Source organism: Bombina bombina, chromosome 12 (genome assembly GCF_027579735.1).
Source record: "Bombina bombina isolate aBomBom1 chromosome 12, aBomBom1.pri, whole genome shotgun sequence".
NCBI classification, from domain to species: domain Eukaryota; kingdom Metazoa; phylum Chordata; class Amphibia; order Anura; family Bombinatoridae; genus Bombina; species Bombina bombina.
The window spans coordinates 23,031,817-23,051,497 of record NC_069510.1 but is presented as its reverse complement, the minus strand read 5'-3'; the positions used below and the strand labels follow the sequence as shown (position 1 = coordinate 23,051,497).

At 39.7% G+C, this 19,681-nt stretch overlaps 1 protein-coding gene across 3 annotated transcripts in view; it reads left to right on the top strand.

The window, feature by feature from the left end:
• Positions 1-19,681, top strand: part of BRD3 (bromodomain containing 3) — a 128,156-nt gene that overhangs the window by 17,381 nt on the left and 91,094 nt on the right. For all 3 annotated transcript variants that reach the window (XM_053695623.1, XM_053695621.1, XM_053695622.1), the window contains exon 3: positions 2,010-2,308. In XM_053695623.1, coding sequence (XP_053551598.1) covers positions 2,108-2,308 — 201 coding nt within the window. In that variant the 5' untranslated portion in view covers positions 2,010-2,107. The remainder of the gene's footprint in view (positions 1-2,009; positions 2,309-19,681) is intronic.

Genomic DNA, 19,681 nt, shown 5'->3' with positions numbered 1-19,681 from the left:
TTTAACAGAAGTAAGCGGAAAAAGGCTCTAAAAACAAAAATAAATAAATAGGGCATCAATCACGTTCGAATGACAAGATTGTCCTCTAGCCTTGCAATACTCTAAAGGGACAGTCTTGTCCAAAACAAACTTTCATGATTCAGATAGGGCATGTAATTTTAAACAATTTTCCAATTTACTTCTATCACCAATTTTGCTTTGTTCTTTTAGTATTCTTAGTTGAAAGCTAAATCTAGGAGGTTCATATGCTAATTTCGAAGCCCTTGAAGGCCGCCTCTTAGCTCAGGGCATTTTGACAGTTTTTCACCACTAAAGGGTGTTAGTTCATGTGTTTTTATATAGATAACACTGTGCTCACGCACGTGGATTTCCTAGGAGCCCGCACTAATTGGCTAAAATGCAAGTGAAATAAGGGGGTATTCTGCAGAGACTTAGATACAAGCAAGGTAATTACAGAGGTAAAAAGTGTATTATTATAACTGTTTGGTATGCAAAACTGGGTAATAAAGGGATTATCTATAGTTTAAAACAATAAATATTCTGGTGTAGACTGTCCCTTTAACATACCAGCTAAGTGTGAACAGTGTCTTGAATACGTTAACAGATTGTTTACTGTTGTTTATTTAAATGGTAAAACTCCCACACTATTTATTAGGAGAAGCCAAAGCAGTCATGTTACTGGACTAGAATTAGGCTTGCCACTGTCATTTTGTTAGGAAAATTTTGCGTTGCTTTTCAGTTTCTTGTCACATTTGCTGATGCCAATTTGAGGATTAGGCATGTGAAGTCTGCAATGTGTGCTTCCAATTCTTTTCAGTTTCTCCCTTTTTAATTACGGTAATAGGGGGAAAAATAAATTAAATACAATTGGAAGTTTTTGCTACGCCTAATTTTAAAGGGACAGTCTACACCAGAATTTTTATTGTTTTAAAAGATAATCTCTTTATTACCCATTCCCCAGTTTTGCATGACCAACACGGTTATATTAATATACTTTTTACCTCTGATTACCTTGTATCTAAGCCTCTGCAGACTGCCCCCTTTTTTCATTTCTATTGACAGACTTGCATTTTAGCCAATCGGTGCCATCTCATAAGTGACCCAACAGGCGTGAGCACAATGGAATTTATATGAAACACGTAAACTAACGCCCTCTAGCTGTGAAAAACTGTCAATTGCATTCAGATAAGAGGGCTTAAAAATTTGCATATGAGCCTACCTAGGTTTAGCTTTCAACTAAGAATACCAAGAGAACAAAGCAAATTTGATGATAAAAGTAAATTGGAACGTTGTTTAAAATGACATGCCCTATTTGAATCATGAGTTTAATTTTGACTAGACTGTCCCTTTTAATGTTTTATATTAGTTTCTTGTCCGTTTTTAAATGTACATGGTTGCCACCGTGTTGAAATCTGTTTGCACATGTGCAGCAACTCTCCTCTACATTCGTGCATTGTAATTTAGGTTCCAATATGACAGCTTCTGTGATTAGAGTGAGGTGCATGAAATGTGTTTAGTATTTCGTGCACATCTGAGATTTCAGGAAGTTGATCACATTTTGGAGATTGTTCAGTGTTATGATGTATTTGGGTGAGAACTATTTAAAGGGGCAGTAAATACAGTAGATTTACATAAACAAAAATACAGTGCAATAGCACTTAGTCTGAACTTCAAATAAGTAGTAGATTTTTTTTTCCAGAAAAGTTATGTCTACTTCCACTCCTCTTGTATCACATGACAACCATCAGCCAATCACAAATGCATATACGTATATTCTGTGAATTCTTGCACATGCTCAGTAGGAGCTGGAGACTCAAAGTGAAAACCTAAAAAGTCTGCACTTTTTGTTAATGGAAGTAAATTGGAAAGTTGTTTAAAATTGCTCCTCTATCTGAATCATGCAAGTTTAATTTTGACTTGAGTGTCCCTTTTAACCTTACTGTCTATAGTAATACAGTTTTTACTTTATTTTAGGGTTTATTGATTTATTATTTTTTTTCTCTCTGCAGGTTCTATGGTGGGTCCCTTGAAATGGGATGTCCTTCCCATTTGGGGACCATAACGGAAGAGTTTGTGCTGCAGAACTGCTGCCAAAGGATTTGACAACATGTCTGCTGTGCCCGCCGCTGCTCAGGCTCCTCAAGGGCCCGTGAATCTTCCACCTCCCGAGGTCACAAACCCCAATAAGCCTGGCCGCAAGACTAACCAGCTTCAGTACATGCAAAATGTTGTTGTTAAGACCCTTTGGAAACATCAGTTTGCGTGGCCCTTCTATCAACCTGTGGATATTATTAAACTGAACCTTCCTGTAAGTAATGAACAAGATTTATTAAATCAGCAGTGAAGTCAAATTTAAATTATCACAATTTTGATAAATCAAGCAATAAAAAAGCTCTGATTTTAATTGTCTTTATCAAAAAAAGTTACAGGGCTAGAGGATTAAATGTGATTACACCCAAGGAATTGTGTAGAATTGCAGAATTAACAATAGCCTGAATTTTAAATGAGCAGTAGATTTTTTTTTTTTTTTTTAATTTTTTTTTCTAATTTCTGACATTTGAAATTTCCTTCCTATTCTGTACTAATTGAAAGCCATTAGCCAATCACGTACTCAGTTATGCACATGCTAAGTAGGAGTTGGTGTCTCAGAAAGTGTGCACATTTGGATAATGGAAGACAATTGGAAAGCTTTTTTTTTTTTTTTTATTGCATTCTCTATCTGAATCACAAATACTTAATTTTGACTATTGTCTCTAAGTGTTTTTGTGGAGTTAAAGCAAATGGTAAACTTTACATATTCTAAAATCCGTTCCGGAATCTTAAGCGATATTTTACAGGGACTTAAATTGATCACTTCTAATAAAGATATGCAGTAACTTTTTAATCTAGCCGTTCTATTCTAATACCCCGCTCTCCGGCTGCCCACTTTAAAACTTTTTGTAAACTAACGGTTTGAACTGTTCTCCAATCGGCGCTCTAGCCGTACGGCATTTTGGTTTTTGTAGCTAGAGCAATGATTGTAGAACAGTTCAAACCATTAGCTCACAAACAAATTGATTTTTGAAGTTGGCCACTGGAGAGAGGGGTATTAGTACAGCACAGCTATATTAAAAGTAAGTTACCGTGCATCTTTATTAGAAGTGATTAAAGTCTGTGTAAGAGTCCGGAACTGATTTTAAAACATGTAAAGTTTACCATCACTTTAATGAAGTTGAAGAGACAGTAATGTCAAAAACGTTTACAATTCAGGCAGAACATGCAATTTTAAAAACCTTCTTTATTAATTACCAAATTTGCCTTGTTCATTTGGTATCCTTTGTTGAAAAGCATGTAGCATGGCAGGCCCATAGGGCGTGTATGTCTCTTTAGCATTCCATGGAAGTGCTTTTCTGATTAATAACTCTGTCAAGGAGACAAATTACACAATCTTTGGGGGCTTTTTGAACTTTCATTTGCAATGTTTCTGTCCTTCAGATCCAGAACTCTACACAGTGAGATAAAGGTTTTGGTTTTATTTTATTTATTTTCTTAATTATTTTTTTACAAACAACCAAAAATAGTTTCACCATCCAATATTGTACAAAATAGATTTTTTTTTTTTTAAAGCTTTATTTAACAAAATTACAAGAAGGATTAGCAACATTTGGGACACAGCCCTCAATCATGCCTAAGCATTGCTGATCCTCCTTGTAATTATTTTGTTAAATAAAGATAAAAAAATGTTTTATATTTTAGATGATGAGACTATTTTTGATTAACATTAGTTTAGGGCAGTGTTAGAAGGGATGCATATTCGGATCTTTTGTGAGGATCCGAATGCTGAAGTGAGCAGAGGCTCTTGCCCTTTGGATATTTTTGTAGCCTGATTGATTCCTGTAAAAGATCCCACCCCAAGATTTCTGCAAATCCAGATCTTATAGTAGGTATCTTTAACTAGCATTAATCTGGCAACGAAAATATTCGAAGGGCATGAGACACTGCTTACATCCGCATTCAGATCTTCACAAAAGATCTGAATGTTAATCCTTAGTGTGTAGTAGCTCTTTAATTTGCATATCTACTACTAAAATACCCTGGTGCTGGACATTCTGTGATCCCCCTTCTTGCTTTAATTCAGATTTGCTGTGTCAGTATGGGTAAGCACATTTTGTCACCCTCTCCTATTTATGTTCTGGCTTACATTTCATGTGCAGGAGGTATTGATTTAAAGGAACTTTCTAAGGCAAAAATATATCCTAGCTTACAATATGTTTTACCTCTGCAATGGATTAAATATGTAGGTAAAGTCCCGCTTGGGAACATGGAGTATCTTAGTAAAACATGACTGCTGAACCAATCAGGAGTGGCAGTCAAACATTTGCTAATCACTGGTGCGATGCACATACCAGACAGGATTTTACTTGTGTATTTAGTGAGTGGCACCTGTCAGAATTACAGTACTATAAATCTAAAAGGTACAGGGGTCAAGATCCCCCCTCCAAAATCGAATTAAAATGCAATATTCTAGTAAGACTTCACACACCTAAAGATCACTTTTAAAAACAATATACATGCAGTACTCTCTTCTTTCTAATGACACAGTGAATCCCCGGATCATCCGTAATTACTAATGGGAATATCACTCCTGGCCAGCAGGAGGAGGCAAAGAGCACCACAGCAAAGCTGTTAAGTATCGCCCCCTTCCCTCAAACCCCAGTCATTCTCTTTGCCTGCGTTGTAAGGAGGTGGTAAAGTTTAGTTGTCTGAAAGAAAATTCTTCAATCAAGAGTTTATTATTTTAAAGCAGAGCAGGTTTGCTCTGATCTTTTCTGGGGTCTAGCCGTAGTCCACGTCAGTCTCTTCAGTAGAGCAGTGGTGGCTTTTAAGCAATTGGGAACTTGTGGGGTATAATCCCCACTGCACCTCTCAAACAGTTGTTGCTGCCCTAACTTGAAAGCCTGAGTAAGATTATTCAGTCTTTCCTTTTTTCCTCAGCTCCATGTGAGGGAGGATGCCCTCTCATACCAAGTGAGCTGTCCTGCTGCCGGGCAGATCTACATTGAGGTAAATGCCAAATTAAATTCTCTGTAGAAAGGAAATATTGTCAGTTTAACAGTTCTGTTTGGGACATTAACTACATCTGATCCTATTATGGGTTAACAGGATAATGTGTGTCAGTTTGTGCAGGCACTGGGGACGAGAGGAACTTTTATTAATAAGGCTCAGTTAGTGTTTTCTGTCCGGTGTGTTCTGGACAGAGTGGATGGCATCAGGTGTGTTTTTTACTTATTAATTCTCCCGGCGACTTTACCTTTGAAAAGGAAGTTAATGGCGGCCGGGAACTTTCAGTTAGGTACACCCACGATGGGCGGGCTTTTTCTGAGGCGGCAAAGGTGGGGGTTTGTTTGCACGCTTTTACGGACCACTTCCGGTTTGTGCTGGATAGTAGAGTAATAGTTGCGGCTCTGCTCTTTCTGAAGATGGTAAAAGAGATCACTTGATAGCCGGTTGGAGCAGCTGGGGATTGAGTCCGGATCGCTAATTACTATTGATTCCGGCATCCAGCAGGACAGGTAGGCACTTCCAGCAGAGCTTGCTGAGGTGTAGAGGCTGTCTGAGTTTTCTATAGAGCCGCTGCTCTGCTGTTAAGAAATAAAGTTAGTTTTAAATTTAAAGAAATGGTAGTGTGTGTTTTTTTTTTTTTTTTTTTTTTTTTGCCAATAAATTTCAAAGTGGAATAAAAGTATTTTATTTTTTGTTTGGTTATTTATTGGGTAAGAGGCCCTGCAAAATGTTACTTTTAGTTTGTTTTGATGCTAATGTGGAACCACCAATCCCTTTTTGTTCCTCATGTATTGAGAGAACATTGCATTACAGGGATAGACGTTTTTTGTTCCTGAGCCATTATTATCTAAGGTGGATGTTGTTCAGAAGTCTCCTGTTCAAGATATGCCGCAGCTTTCTCCTCAAGTGTCCCAAACCTTATCGTCTACACATGCAGTGCCCTGCGTTTCCTCTCACACTCCTGTTGGAGTTACCTTGCAAGACATTGCTACCCACATATCCTCTGCGGTAACTGATGCGCTGTCTGCCTTTCCCATGCTGCAGGGAAAGCGCAAGAGGAAATGTAAAGAATCGGTGAGTAAGGTTTCTGACACAGTTGTGGCTATTCAGAATGTTCCCTCCCAGAAGTCTGAGGGTGAAATCTCAGACAGTGTAATTCCTTCCTCTGATGCTGAAGTTATATCCTTCAAGGGACATGAAACCCACATTTTTTCTTTCATGATTTAGAAAGAGCATGTGATTTTAAACAACTTTTCTAATTTACGTCTATTATCTAATTTGTTTCATTCTCTTGATATCCCATGCTGAAAAGCATATCTAGATAGGCTCAGTAGCTGCTGATTGGTGGCTGCACACAGATGCCTTGTGTGATTGGCTCATCCATCTGCATTGCTATTTCTTCAACAAAGGATATCTAAAGAATGAAGCAAATTAGATAATAGAAGTAAATTGGAATATTGCTTAAAATTGTTTTCTCAATCTGAATCATGAAATAAACATTTTTGGTTTACTGACCCTTTCAGGTTTAAGCTAGAACACCTCCGGTCGTTAATTAAGGAGGTTTTGGCCACCTTGGATGACTCCGAAACTACTGTCGTAGTCAATCCTAAGAAGTCTAGTAAGCTAAACAAATACTTAGACGTACCTTCTGCGGTGAAGGTTTTTCCTGTACCAGACCGGGCTACAGAGATTATTGCACTGGAATGCGAGAGACCTGGTATTCCTTTTTCTCCATCCCCAATTTTTAATAAGATGTTAACAATAGCTGACTCTATAAAGGAGTCTGGGCAAATGGTCCACAAGGTGGAAGGGGCAATTTCCACCTTGGCTAAGAGAACCACTATTCCCGTTAGAGGATAGCTGTTCCTTTAAGGATCCTATGGATAAGAAGTTGGAAAGGTTACTTAAAAGGATGCATGTACACCAGGGTTTACAATGGCAACCTGCGGTGTGTATTGCTACTATCACCAGCACGGCAGCCTACTGGTTTAATGCATTGTCTGATTCTATTCAGACTGATACTCCTCTTGAAGAGATCCAGGACAGGATCAAGGCTCTTAAGTTGGCCAATTCTTTTATCACGGATGCTTCTCTACAAGTCATTACATTGGGAGCAATTATTTCTGGCTTTGCTGTTCTGGCCCGTAGAGCCTTATGGTTGAAGTTCTGGTCTGCGGATGTGTCATCTAAGTCTAAGCTTTTGGCAATTCCCTACAAGGGTGAGACCTTGTTTTGGCTGGGCTTGGCTAAAATCATACCGGCTATTACGGGAGGAAAGGGACACTTCCTCCCTCAGGATAAGAGGAATTAAAAGAAAGGAGGTCAGAGTAATTTTTGTTCCTTTCAAAACATTAAAGGTAAGCCCCCCTCCCCGTCTTCAAAACAGGAACAGTCCAAGTCTTCCTGGAAGCCCAATCAGTCTTGGTAGACCAGATAAAAAGAGACATTCTTACATTGTGTCCGGGATCTATCCGACCTGGGAATGATAGTTCCTGTTCCAATGCAGAAACAGTGTCTGGGATTCTACTCCAATCTGTTTGTGGTTCCCAAAAAAGACGGAAGCTTCAGACCTATTTTAGATCTCAAGTTTCTCAGAGTAACATCCTTCAAGATGGAAATGATTTGTTCCATTCTACCCTAGGCTCAAGAAGGTCAATTCAATGACAACAGTAGATTTAAAGGCTGTGTACCTGCACATTCCCATTCACAGGGACCATCACAAGTTTCTAAGGTTCGCTTTTTTAGACAAACACTTTCAGTTTGTGGACCTTCCATTCGGCCTTGCCACAGCTCCCGGGATTTTCTCAAAGGTTCTGGGAGCGATGTTGGTGGTGCTTCGGTTGCGGGGTATTGCAGTGGCGCCTTATCTGGACGACATTCTGGTTCAGGCACCATCTTTTCAACATTCTGGTTCAGGCACCATCTTTTCAGCCTTGCCACAGCTCCTGGGATTTTCTCAAAGGTTCTGGGAGCGATGTTGGTGGTGCTTCGGTTGCGGGGTATTGCAGTGGCGCCTTATCTGGACGACATTCTGGTTCAGGCACCATCTTTTCAACATTCTGGTTCAGGCACCATCTTTTCAACAAGCAAGCTCCCACACGGAGATGTTATCTTTTCTGCGCTTTCACGGATGAAAGGTGAACTTGGGAAAGAGTTCCTTAATTCCAGCTACTAGGGTGGTGTTCTTGGGAACCATAATAGATTCTCTATCAATAAAGATTTTTCTGACAGAGGTCAGAAAGCCAAAGATTCTCAACTCTTGTCTTGCCCTTCAGTCCTATCTTCGACCGTCAGTGGCCCAATGTATGGAGGTAATTGGTCTGGTGTCTGCCATGGACGACATACCGTTTGCTCGGTTCCATCTCAGACCTCTGCAGTTGTGCATGCTCAGTCAATGGAACGGGGATTATGTGGATCTGTCTCTGTGATTCTAACTGGATCAGGCGACAAATTTTCTTCAATGGTGGTTGTCTCAGGAACATATTTCCCAAAGAACCTGCTTCCGCAGGTTACCTGGGTGATTGTGACCACGGATGCCAGTCTGCTGGGATGGGGAGCAGTCTGGGACTTGCTAAAGGCGCAGGGTTTATGTACTCGAAAGGAATCAAGTCTCCCCATTAACATCCTAGAGCTGAGGGCAATCTTCAATGCTCTTCTGGCCTGGCCTCAGTTAGCTTCAGCCCGGTTTATCAGGTTCCAGTCGGACAACATAACTTCATTGGCTTACGTCAACCATCAGATAGGAACTCGGAGTTCCTTGGCCATGACAGAGGTAGCCAACATTATTTAGTGGGCGGAGACCCACAACTGCTGTCCTCTTCCTTGTTTGTTGTTTTCTCTGGTAAATTCTAGGGACAGAAAGCTATGGCTACGTCTTTCTCTTTCTCTGTGGCTGAGGAGTATAATCCGTTTGGCCTATGAAACGGCTGGACAGCAGCCCCCTGAGAGAATCACAGCTCATTCCACGAGGGCTGTTTCTTCTTCCTGGGCATTCAAAAATTAAGTTTCTGTAAAACAGATTTGCAAGGCTGCAACTTTGTCCTCTCAACACACTGTTTCAAAATTCTATAAATTTGATACTTTTGCCTCGGCTGAAGCTTCTTTTGGGAGAAAGGTTCTGCAAGCAGTGGTGCCTTCTGTTTAGATTCCCTGTCTTGTCCCTCCCTTATCTGTGTCCTCTAGCTTGGGTATTGATTACCAACAGTAATTACTGATGATCCGTGGACTCACCGTGTTATTCGAAAACGAAATTTATGCTAACCTGATTTGTTTCTTTGACACGGTGAGTCCACGGCCTGCCCTGTTTATCAGACAGTTTTTTGTTTTTTTTTATAATAAGACCGTTTTTTTGTTTTGTAAACCTCAGGCGCCTCTGCTCCTTGTGTTACTTCCTTTCTCTCCTTTTCCTTTCTCTCCTTTTCCTTTGGTCGAATGACTAGGGTTTGAGGGAAGGGATGTGATACTTAACAGCTTTGCTGTGGTGCTCTTTGCCTCCTCCTGTTGTCCAGGAGTGATATTCCCAATAGTAATTACCGATGATCCGTGGACTCACTGTGTCAAGAAAGAAATATATTTATCAGGCAAGCATAAATTTTGTTTTTAGTGGGGGCACCACCAGGCTGACTTCACTGACCACCTGGCTAAACTTTTAACCAATATTCTATTAGCTAATATTAAAAATATTCATTTTTTTATTGCACAAATTATCATTAATTTGTGTTAATTTATGCAATTAAGTTGTGCATTGGATAGCAGGAAATCATATAATATTAGAATGTATTACGCTGCTCCCACCCGGCTACTTCATAATGCAACCTGGCTGGCAAACTGTTCTGTGGAAAACAATGTACATCTAAAGAAAGATTCATATATAGAAAAAAGTGCAAAATCTTATTAAATTAGCATCCACATTCTTTACTTAAAGGGACATGAGCTAAAAGAGTAGAACTAAGAAATATGTGATCTAATATAAACTAAGACTGATGTGCTTAAAGGGACATGAAACCCATAAATTTTCTTTCATGATTTAGGTAGAACATACAATTTTAAACAACTTTCCAGTTTACTTCTGTTATCAAATTTGCTTCATTCTCCTATCGTTTGTTGAAGGAGCAGCAATGCACTACTGGTTTCTAACACATGGGTGAGCCAATAACAATTGCGTGTATGTGTGTGTGTATATATGTATGTGTATGTATGTATGTATGTATGTATGTATATATATATATATATATGTATGTATGTATATATATATATATATATATATATATATGTATGTATGTATGTATGTGTATATATATATATATATATATATATATATATATATATATATATATATATATATATATATATATATATATATATATATATATATAAGAAACAAACTTGCACTCGCTGGTCTTTTTAGTGAAATAATTTACTGAAAAATTGTGACGTTTCGAGGACAAAAAATCCCCTTCCTCAGACAATGTGTTTAACAAACAATAGTGACTTTATACACTGTGTAACCCAAACCCCTCCCCTCAATTAGACAAAAAAAACGCCAAATTGGTAACCATGGTGACCACTGAGTCACATTGTACACAACAAGTGTTTATCATATAAAATATGTGCTATCGTATAAACATATTTAAAGATGAGCCATCCTGGCTCTGACATAACAGTGACAGCCCAAGTGCGCCTTAGGGAAACTGTGATGCAATGGAAACGAGCGTGAAAAACAAGCAGATCACTTAATAAGTATAATGAGGGTTACCATTCAATCATTCATACTGCCATTTGATACTCCATAGAGAGTTAAAGATGCTAAAGAACAGAATCAAATCGCCAGTTTTAAACTCACCAGAATTGAAACATAACCCACAGACTCAGGAGCCGTTCACTGCCGCATCGGTACACAACGCCGGGTAGAGAACCCGGAACTCAGAACTACACAGGACTCTCACGTGGGGGGCAATCGGCCAATCACCGGGATTGTTTACCGTTGCCATAGTGACCTTTAGCAACAAGTCACACATATGCTCTACAGCACTAGAATATACACGCATGATGGAAATTAAGTGCTGAAATTACTAGAGTTACGATTAAGATTAAACTTAAACTGTAGCAGACTACAAATCATAGAGAAGGTCAAAGATGTACAATCGAACTCCACACATCTGTAAATACATGTCACAACGGTCAGAAAACCAATTGTCATATGTTCAATATACTCTATCAGGCAAACACTTCCACATTCAAAAAGTAAAGCTGTAATTACACCATTGACCTTATTGGCCATATTGTGCCATAAACCCCATACATATTAGTATTATAGCCATAGGTATCACAAAGATAAGGACTAAGACAGGGTTAAAGCTAACAGTGTTAAAACTAACAAGGATATAGTGTTGCCCCCAAAAAGAAGAAAATAAAAAGAAGGAAAATAGGAAAAACGAAATAATTACATTCAATAGCGAAAACATGTAAATAACGTCATCCAAGTTCACCACATATCACCAATATAAACCCCATTCAGAGTACAAAGAAGAAAGGGGAAATAAACATAGATCAAAGCCCAAATCACCAATAAAGGTGTAAAGAATATAAAAGGAACTTAGGTGAGTGAAATTGAATGGTACGTGGACTCTCCCAAAACAATTTGTTGTTATGGCACAAGGCAAAAACACTTCAGTCTATAGAAAACAATGCCAGTCTATAGAAAACAGTGCCAATCAAACATAGTATTCAGTCCCTGTGGTTGAAGAGTGTTTAATCGAAAGATCCACTTGGCCTCAATTTGTAGAAGGAGTGTATCCCTGTCACCCCCTCGCCTCAGTGGGGGGACATGGTCTATTAGTGTAAATCTTAAATCCTGGAGTCCATGGCCTTTTTCCACAAAGTGTCTAGCTACTGGCTGGTCACTCGAACCCTTTTTAAGTGCTGTCCTGATTGAAGACCTATGGTTGGCAAACCGAGTTCTGGCATCGTCTGTGGTTTTACCCACATAAAAACGCCCACAGCTACAGTTTAATAGATAAACCACATGGGTGGTGGTACAAGTTAATACATGTCTGATCTTGTATCTCTGGTTACGGTGTGGGTGGCCAAAGGTGTCCCCTGGGATCATAGAGTTGCAGGTCGTGCATCCTAAGCACCTATAACACCCTGGTTTCTTTTTCTGTGACAACCATGTCTCATGGGTATAGCAGTGAGTCGGATCCGTTAGCATCAGAAGATCTTTAAGGTTCTTATTACGTTTGTACCCCACTCTAGGATGTTGCCAATTGTTGAATGGGAGTGATGGATCACCCTGCACAATGTGCCAATGTTCTCTTAATGACTTTCCCAAAGATCTCGTCAGGGGACTATATATAGTCGTGAATGTCATTCTCTTCTCATCCTTGTTCCTAGATGTAGTCAGGGTTTTGTCATCATTCTCAGCTTGCACTCTACTCTGATACATCATGCGTGTATATTCTAGTGCTGTAGAGCATATGTGTGACTTGTTGCTAAAGGTCACTATGGCAACTGTAAACAATCCCGGTGATTGGCCGATTGCCCCCCACGTGAGAGTCCTGTGTAGTTCTGAGTTCCGGGTTCTCTACCCGGCGTTGTGTACCGATGCGGCAGTGAACGGCTCCTGAGTCTGTGGGTTATGTTTCAATTCTGGTGAGTTTAAAACTGGCGATTTGATTCTGTTCTTTAGCATCTTTAACTCTCTATGGAGTATCAAATGGCAGTATGAATGATTGAATGGTAACTCTCATTATACTTATTAAGTGATCTGCTTTTTTTTCACGCTCGTTTCCATTGCATCACAGTTTCCCTAATGCGCACTTGGGCTGTCACTGTTATGTCAGAGCCAGGATGGCTCATCTTTAAATATGTTTATACGATAGCACATATTTTATATGATAAACACTTGTTGTGTACAATGTGACTCAGTGGTCACCATGGTTACCAATTTGGCGTTTTTTTTGTCTAATTGAGGGGAGGGGTTTGGGTTACACAGTGTATAAAGTCACTATTGTTTGTTAAACACATTGTCTGAGGAAGGGGATTTTTTGTCCTCGAAACGTCACAATTTTTCAGTAAATTATTTCACTAAAAAGACCAGCGAGTGAAAGTTTGTTTCTTTTTTCTATAGTGATTTTTACTAGCACCCTGGCAGTTGTTATTAAGTGAGAGTGCACATCTTCGCTACTGTTATTTAAAGAACCTGGGTTCTTTGCTGCTCCTGAGCTTTCCTAGATAAACCTTCCAGCAATGGATAACAAGAGAAGCAAATTAAATAGAAATAAATAAGAAAGTTGTTTAAAATGGTTTGTTCTGTCTAAATCATGAATGTCTAATTATAACTTTTCTGTCCCTTTCTCCAACATTGGTGTGTCCGGTCCACGGCGTCATCCATTACTTGTGGGAAAAGTTCTCCCCCACAGGGAAAGGCAAGGAGAGCACACAGCAAGAGCTGTCCATATAGCTCCCCCTCTGGCTCCGCCCCCCAGTCATTCTCCTTGCCGCTCTGAACAAGTAGCATCTACCACGGGGATGGCGAGGAGTTTGTGGTGTTAGTTGTAGTTTTTTATTCTTCTATCAAGAGTTTGTTATTTTAAAATAGTGCTGGCTTGTACTATTTACTCTATAACAGAAAAGTGATGAAGATTTCTGTTTAAGAGGGCTATGATTTTAGCACAAGTAACTAAAATCCATTACTGTTACCACGCAGGACTGTTGAAACATGAGAACTTCAGTTGGGGGTAACAGTTTGCAGACTCATCTGCTTCAGGTATGACTAGTCTCCTTCTAACAACACTGGCTAATGCTAGATGACAGTCATTTTTCCCCTCAGGGGAAACAGTAAGCCATTTTTCTTTCACCTCAGCAAAAAAGATAACAGGCTTCCCCTTTTTGTTTTTTATGCTGGTAGACACTGTTAGGGGCTAAATCGATTGGTTTTTATTACAATATTATACCATTTGAAATATTTTATAAGCTCACATACACTTGGGAACGTTTTTTATTGATCTGGCTTGTTTTAGACACCTAAATCTAGTCAGGAAGGCCCCTTCACTCTAGTGTGCTGAGGGAGGAAGCCTCATTTTGGCACTTCAGCTGTGCAGTTGAATTTCAAGGCAGTGCATTCAGATTCATGTGAGAGGGTCCTGTGGTTCAGAAAGTGACTCCAAAAGGCTTTTTTTCTGTGAATGGTGACCCCTAAGGAAGGTAAAAAGCTGCAGCAAGGCTGTAGCTGGGATTGTGGTGTGTAAAAACGGTTAAATCCAACAATTAGCTCCGGTTTGCTTGTTTTAAGAGCTAGAGTCTCCATATTTGCTCTGCAATACTTTCTAAGCATTAAGACACTGGGGTCCAAATTTCAGAAAAATCGGATATTGCCTTCATAGTTTTTTGAACATTCAGAAATAAATGTGTCATTTTATTATTTAAAGAGACAGTAACGTTTTTGTTTAAAATCGTTTTTATTGCATTGTTTGCCTGCCTAAATCTGTTTAACATGTCTGTTCCATCAGATAACCTATGTTCTGTGTGTATAGAGACAAATGTGGTTCCCCCTTCGAGTGTTTGTGATAATTGCGCCATAGCGTCCAAACAAAATCAGGACAGCTCTGTTATTTTTCATAATGTTGCCCAAGATGATTTATCTAATGAAGGTAGTGGGGATAGCTCTACATCCTCTCCTTCTGTGTCTACACCAGCTTTGCCCGCGCAGGCGACACCTAGCGCGCCAGTGCTTATTTCTATGCAACAATTATCAGCAGTAGTGGATAATTCTATAGCAAGTCTTTTATCCAAACTGCCAGTTTTTCAGAGAAAGCGTGATTGTTCAGTTTTAAATACAGATAAAAAGGATGAACAATCAGACGCTGACGATGCCTTATCTATTTTACCCTCACATCAATCGGAATTGGCTGTGAGGGAAGGGCTGTCTGAGGGTGAAATTTCAGACTCAGGAAAAATTTCTCAACAGGCAGAACCTGATCTAGTGGCATTTAAGTTTAAGCTAGAACATCTCCGCGCTTTGCTTAAGGAGGTATTAGCTACTCTGGATGACTGTGATTCCATGGTAGTACCAGAGAAGTTGTGCAAATTGGACAAATTTTTAGAGGTCCCAGTGCACGACGACGCTTTTCCAATACCTAAGAGGGTAGCGAACATAGTGGAAAAGGAGTGGGAGAAGCCAGGTGTACCCTTTGCCCCACCTCCTATATTTAAGAAAATGTTTCCCATAGTAGACCCTAGAAGGGACGCATGGCAAACGGTCCCGAAGATTGAGGGAGCTGTTTCAACACTAGCGAAGCGCACAACTATTCCTATAGAGGACAGCTGCGCTTTCAAAGATCCTATGGATAAAAAATTGGAAGGATTGCTTAAAAAGATTTTTGTTCAGCAAGGGTTCATCCTTCAACCAGCTACGTTTGTTATTACTGTCACTTCAGCAGCGTCCTTTTGGTTAGAAGAACTAGAAAGGTCGCTCCAGAAAGAGACTTCCTATGAAGAATGGCGTCCCGTTAGAACTTCAAGATTCCTTGCTACGGGTCCAGATCCAGGGATCCCAAGGCGACTCTAGTGGATGCATTAGTGGCGCCTTGGTCGTTCAACCTAGCATATGTGTTTCCACCGTTTCCTCTCCTCCCCAGGCTCATAGCCAGGATCAAACAGGAGAAGGCCTCGGTGATTCTGATAGCTCCTGCGTGGCTACGCAGGACTTGGTATGCAGACCTGGTGAATATGTCATCGGCTCCACCATGGAAGCTACCTTTGAGACAGGACCTTCTAGTACAAGGTCCATTCGAACATCCCAATCTAGTTTCTCTGCAGCTGACTGCTTGGAAATTGAACGCTTGATTTTATCCAAGCGTGGGTTTTCAAATTCTGTGATTGATACTCTGGTCCAAGCCAGAAAACCTGTGACTAGAAGGATTTACCATAAAATATGGAAAATATATATCTGTTGGTGTGAATCCAAAGGATTCTCCTGGAGTAAGATTAAAATTCCAAAGATTCTCTCCTTTCTCCAAGAAGGTTTGGATAAAGGATTGTCAGCTAGTTCTCCAAAAGGACAGATTTCTGCATTATCCGTCTTGTTGCACAAACGACTGGCAGCTTTGCCAGATGTACAAGCTTTTGTTCAGGCTTTGGTTAGAATCAAGCCTGTTTACAGACCCATGACTCCTCCTTGGAGTCTAAATTTAGTTCTTTCAGTTCTTCAAGGGGTTCCGTTTGAACCTTTACATTCCATAGATATCAAGTTACTATCTTGGAAAGTTCTGTTTTTGGTTGCTATTTCTTCTGCTAGAAGAGTTTCTGAATTATCTGCTTTGCAGTGTGATCCACCCTATCTGGTGTTCCATTCAGATAAGGTTGTTTTGCGTACTAAGCCTGGTTTTCTTCCAAAAGTTGTTTCCAACGAGAACATCAACCAGGAAATAGTTGTTCCTTCTTTGTGTCCGAATCCAGTTTCAAAGAAGGAACGTTTATTACACAATTTAGATGTTGTTCGTGCTTTAAAGTTCTATTTAGAAGCAACAAAAGATTTTAGACAAACCTCATCCTTGTTTGTCGTTTACTCTGGTAAGAGGAGAGGTCAAAAAGCTACTGCTACCTCTCTCTCTTTCTGGCTGAAAAGCATTATCCGCTTGGCTTATCAGACTGCCGGACGGCAGCCTCCTGACCGTATCACAGCTCACTCTACTAGGGCTGTGGCTTCCACATGGGCCTATAAGAACGAGGCTTCTGTTGACCAGATATGTAAGGCAGCGACTTGGTCTTCTCTGCACACTTTTGCCAAATTCTACAAATTTTATATTTTTGCTTCTTCGGAGGCTATTTTTGGGAGAAAGGTTTTGCAAGCCGTGGTGCCTTCTGTTTAGGTAACCTGATTTGCTCCCTCCCTTCATCCGTGTCCTAAAGCTTTGGTATTGGTTCCCACAAGTAATGGATGACGCCGTGGACCGGACACACCAATGTTGGAGAAAACAGAATTTATGCTTACCTGATAAATTACTTTCTCCAACGGTGTGTCCGGTCCACGGCCCGCCCTGGTTTTTTTTAATCAGGTTGACAATTTTTTTTCTTTATACACTACAGTCACCACGGCACCCTATAGTTTCTCCTTTTTCTCCTAACCGTCGGTCGAATGACTGGGGGGCGGAGCCAGAGGGGGAACTATATGGACAGCTCTTGCTGTGTGCTCTCCTTGCCTTTCCCTGTGGGGGAGAACTTTTCCCACAAGTAATGGATGACGCCGTGGACCGGACACACCGTTGGAGAAAGTAATTTATCAGGTAAGCATAAATTCTGTTTTTTTAAATACATAAAAAAACATACAAGGATTGGGCGTCCCTAATCCATTAAACACTTACAAATTTAGGACAAATCTGGATATTGCTCAAAATATCAAAGTACCTATAATACCTGCTGTGCTTAAAAGCATACCAACAAGAACCATATATATCAAACATGCATAAACTCTGGTAAAGCCAATATATTTTTGAAAAATCTGTCTACAAATGAAACACAGGCCCTCAAGGATTAATACACCCACATTTACAGTTCTGATTTCAAACAAATAGTTCTCAAAGATGTTTCTATACCTCACTGGCGGTTCTAGAACTGAAGATTTGGCTAACTGGGGGCTAACAAAGGTGGTGAAGACACCGCACATATAATATATGGGGTTCTTTGCAGCACAACGGGGGTGCTATACGTATGTTTGGAGGGGCATAGGATCCCTTAACACCCCCCATAGAACTGCCACTGCAGTATACGGATGGCCCAAACACAATGATTGGCTTACGCAGTCAACCATAAATTTTACTTGTTCACCACCTTTTGACACGATTAATTAATGGTTTGTTAGCATAGATAATACAAATATTGCTTTCTCTAGCAAATTAGTGTCATTTTTACATTGGAATGTTCCTTTTAAAGGATTATTAAAATCTTCTTTCTTTCATGTAATTAGCAAGAGTCCATGAGCTAGTGACGTATGGGATATACATTCCTACCAGGAGGGGCAAAGTTTCCCAAACCTCAAAATGCCTATAAATACACCCCTCACCACACCCACAATTCAGTTTTACAAACTTTGCCTCCGATGGAGGTGGTGAAGTAAGTTTGTGCTAGATTCTACGTTGATATGCGCTCCGCAGCAAGTTGGAGCCCGGTTTTCCTCTCAGCGTGCAGTGAATGTCAGAGGGATGTGAGGAGAGTATTGCCTATTTGAATGCAGTGATCTCCTTCTACGGGGTCTATTTCATAGGTTCTCTGTTATCGGTCGTAGAGATTCATCTCTTACCTCCCTTTTCAGATCGACGATATACTCTTATATATACCATTACCTCTGCTGATTCTCGTTTCAGTACTGGTTTGGCTATCTGCTATATGTAGATGAGTGTCCTGGGGTAAGTAAGTCTTATTTTCTGTGACACTCCTAGCTATAGTTGGGCACTTTGTTTATAAAGTTCTAAATATATGTATTCAAACATTTATTTGCCTTGACTCAGAATGTTCAACTTTCCTTTTTTTCAGACAGTCAGTTTCATATTTGGGATAATGCATTTGAATCAAACATTTTTTTCTTACCTTAAAAATTTGACTCTTTTTTCCCTGTGGGCTGTTAGGCTCGCGGGGGCTGAAAATGCTTCATTTTATTGCGTCATTCTTGGCGCGGACTTTTTTGGCGCAAAAAATCTTTTCCGTTTCCGGCGTCATACGTGTCGCCGGAAGTTGCGTCATTTTTTGACGTTCTTTTGCGCCAAAAATGTCGGCGTTCTGGATGTGGCGTCATTTTTGGCGCCAAAAGCATTTAGGCGCCAAATAATGTGGGCGTCTTATTTGGCGCTAAAAAATATGGGCGTCGCTTTTGTCTCCACATTATTTAAGTCTCATTTTTCATTGCTTCTGGTTGCTAGAAGCTTGTTCTATGGCATTTTTTCCCATTCCTGAAACTGTCATTTAAGGAATTTGATCAATTTTGCTTTATATGTTGTTTTTTCTCTTACATATTGCAAGATGTCTCACGTTGCATCTGAGTCAGAAGATACTTCAGGAAAATCGCTGTCTAGTGCTGGAACTACCAAAGCTAAGTGTATCTGCTGTAAACTTTTGGTAGCTATTCCTCCGGCTGTTGTTTGTATTAATTGTCATGACAAACTTGTTAATGCAGATAATATTTCCTTTCGTAATGTACCATTGCCTGTTGCAGTTCCTTCAACATCTAAGGTGCAGAATGTTCCTGATAACATAAGAGATTTTGTTTCTGAATCCATCAAGAAGGCTATGTCTGTTATTTCTCCTTCTAGAAAACATAAAAAATCTTTTAAAACTTCTCTCCCTACAGATGAATTTTTAAATGAACATCATCATTCTGATTCTGATGACTCTTCTGGTTCAGAGGATTCTGTCTCAGAGATTGATGCTGATAAATCTTCATATTTATTTAAAATGGAATTTATTCGTTCTTTACTTAAAGAAGTACTAATTGCTTTAGAAATAGAGGATTCTGGTCCTCTTGATACTAATTCTAAACGTTTAGATAAGGTATTTAAATCTCCTGTGGTTATTCCAGAAGTTTTTCCTGTTCCTAATGCTATTTCTGAAGTAATTTCTAAAGAATGGGATAAATTGGGTAATTCAT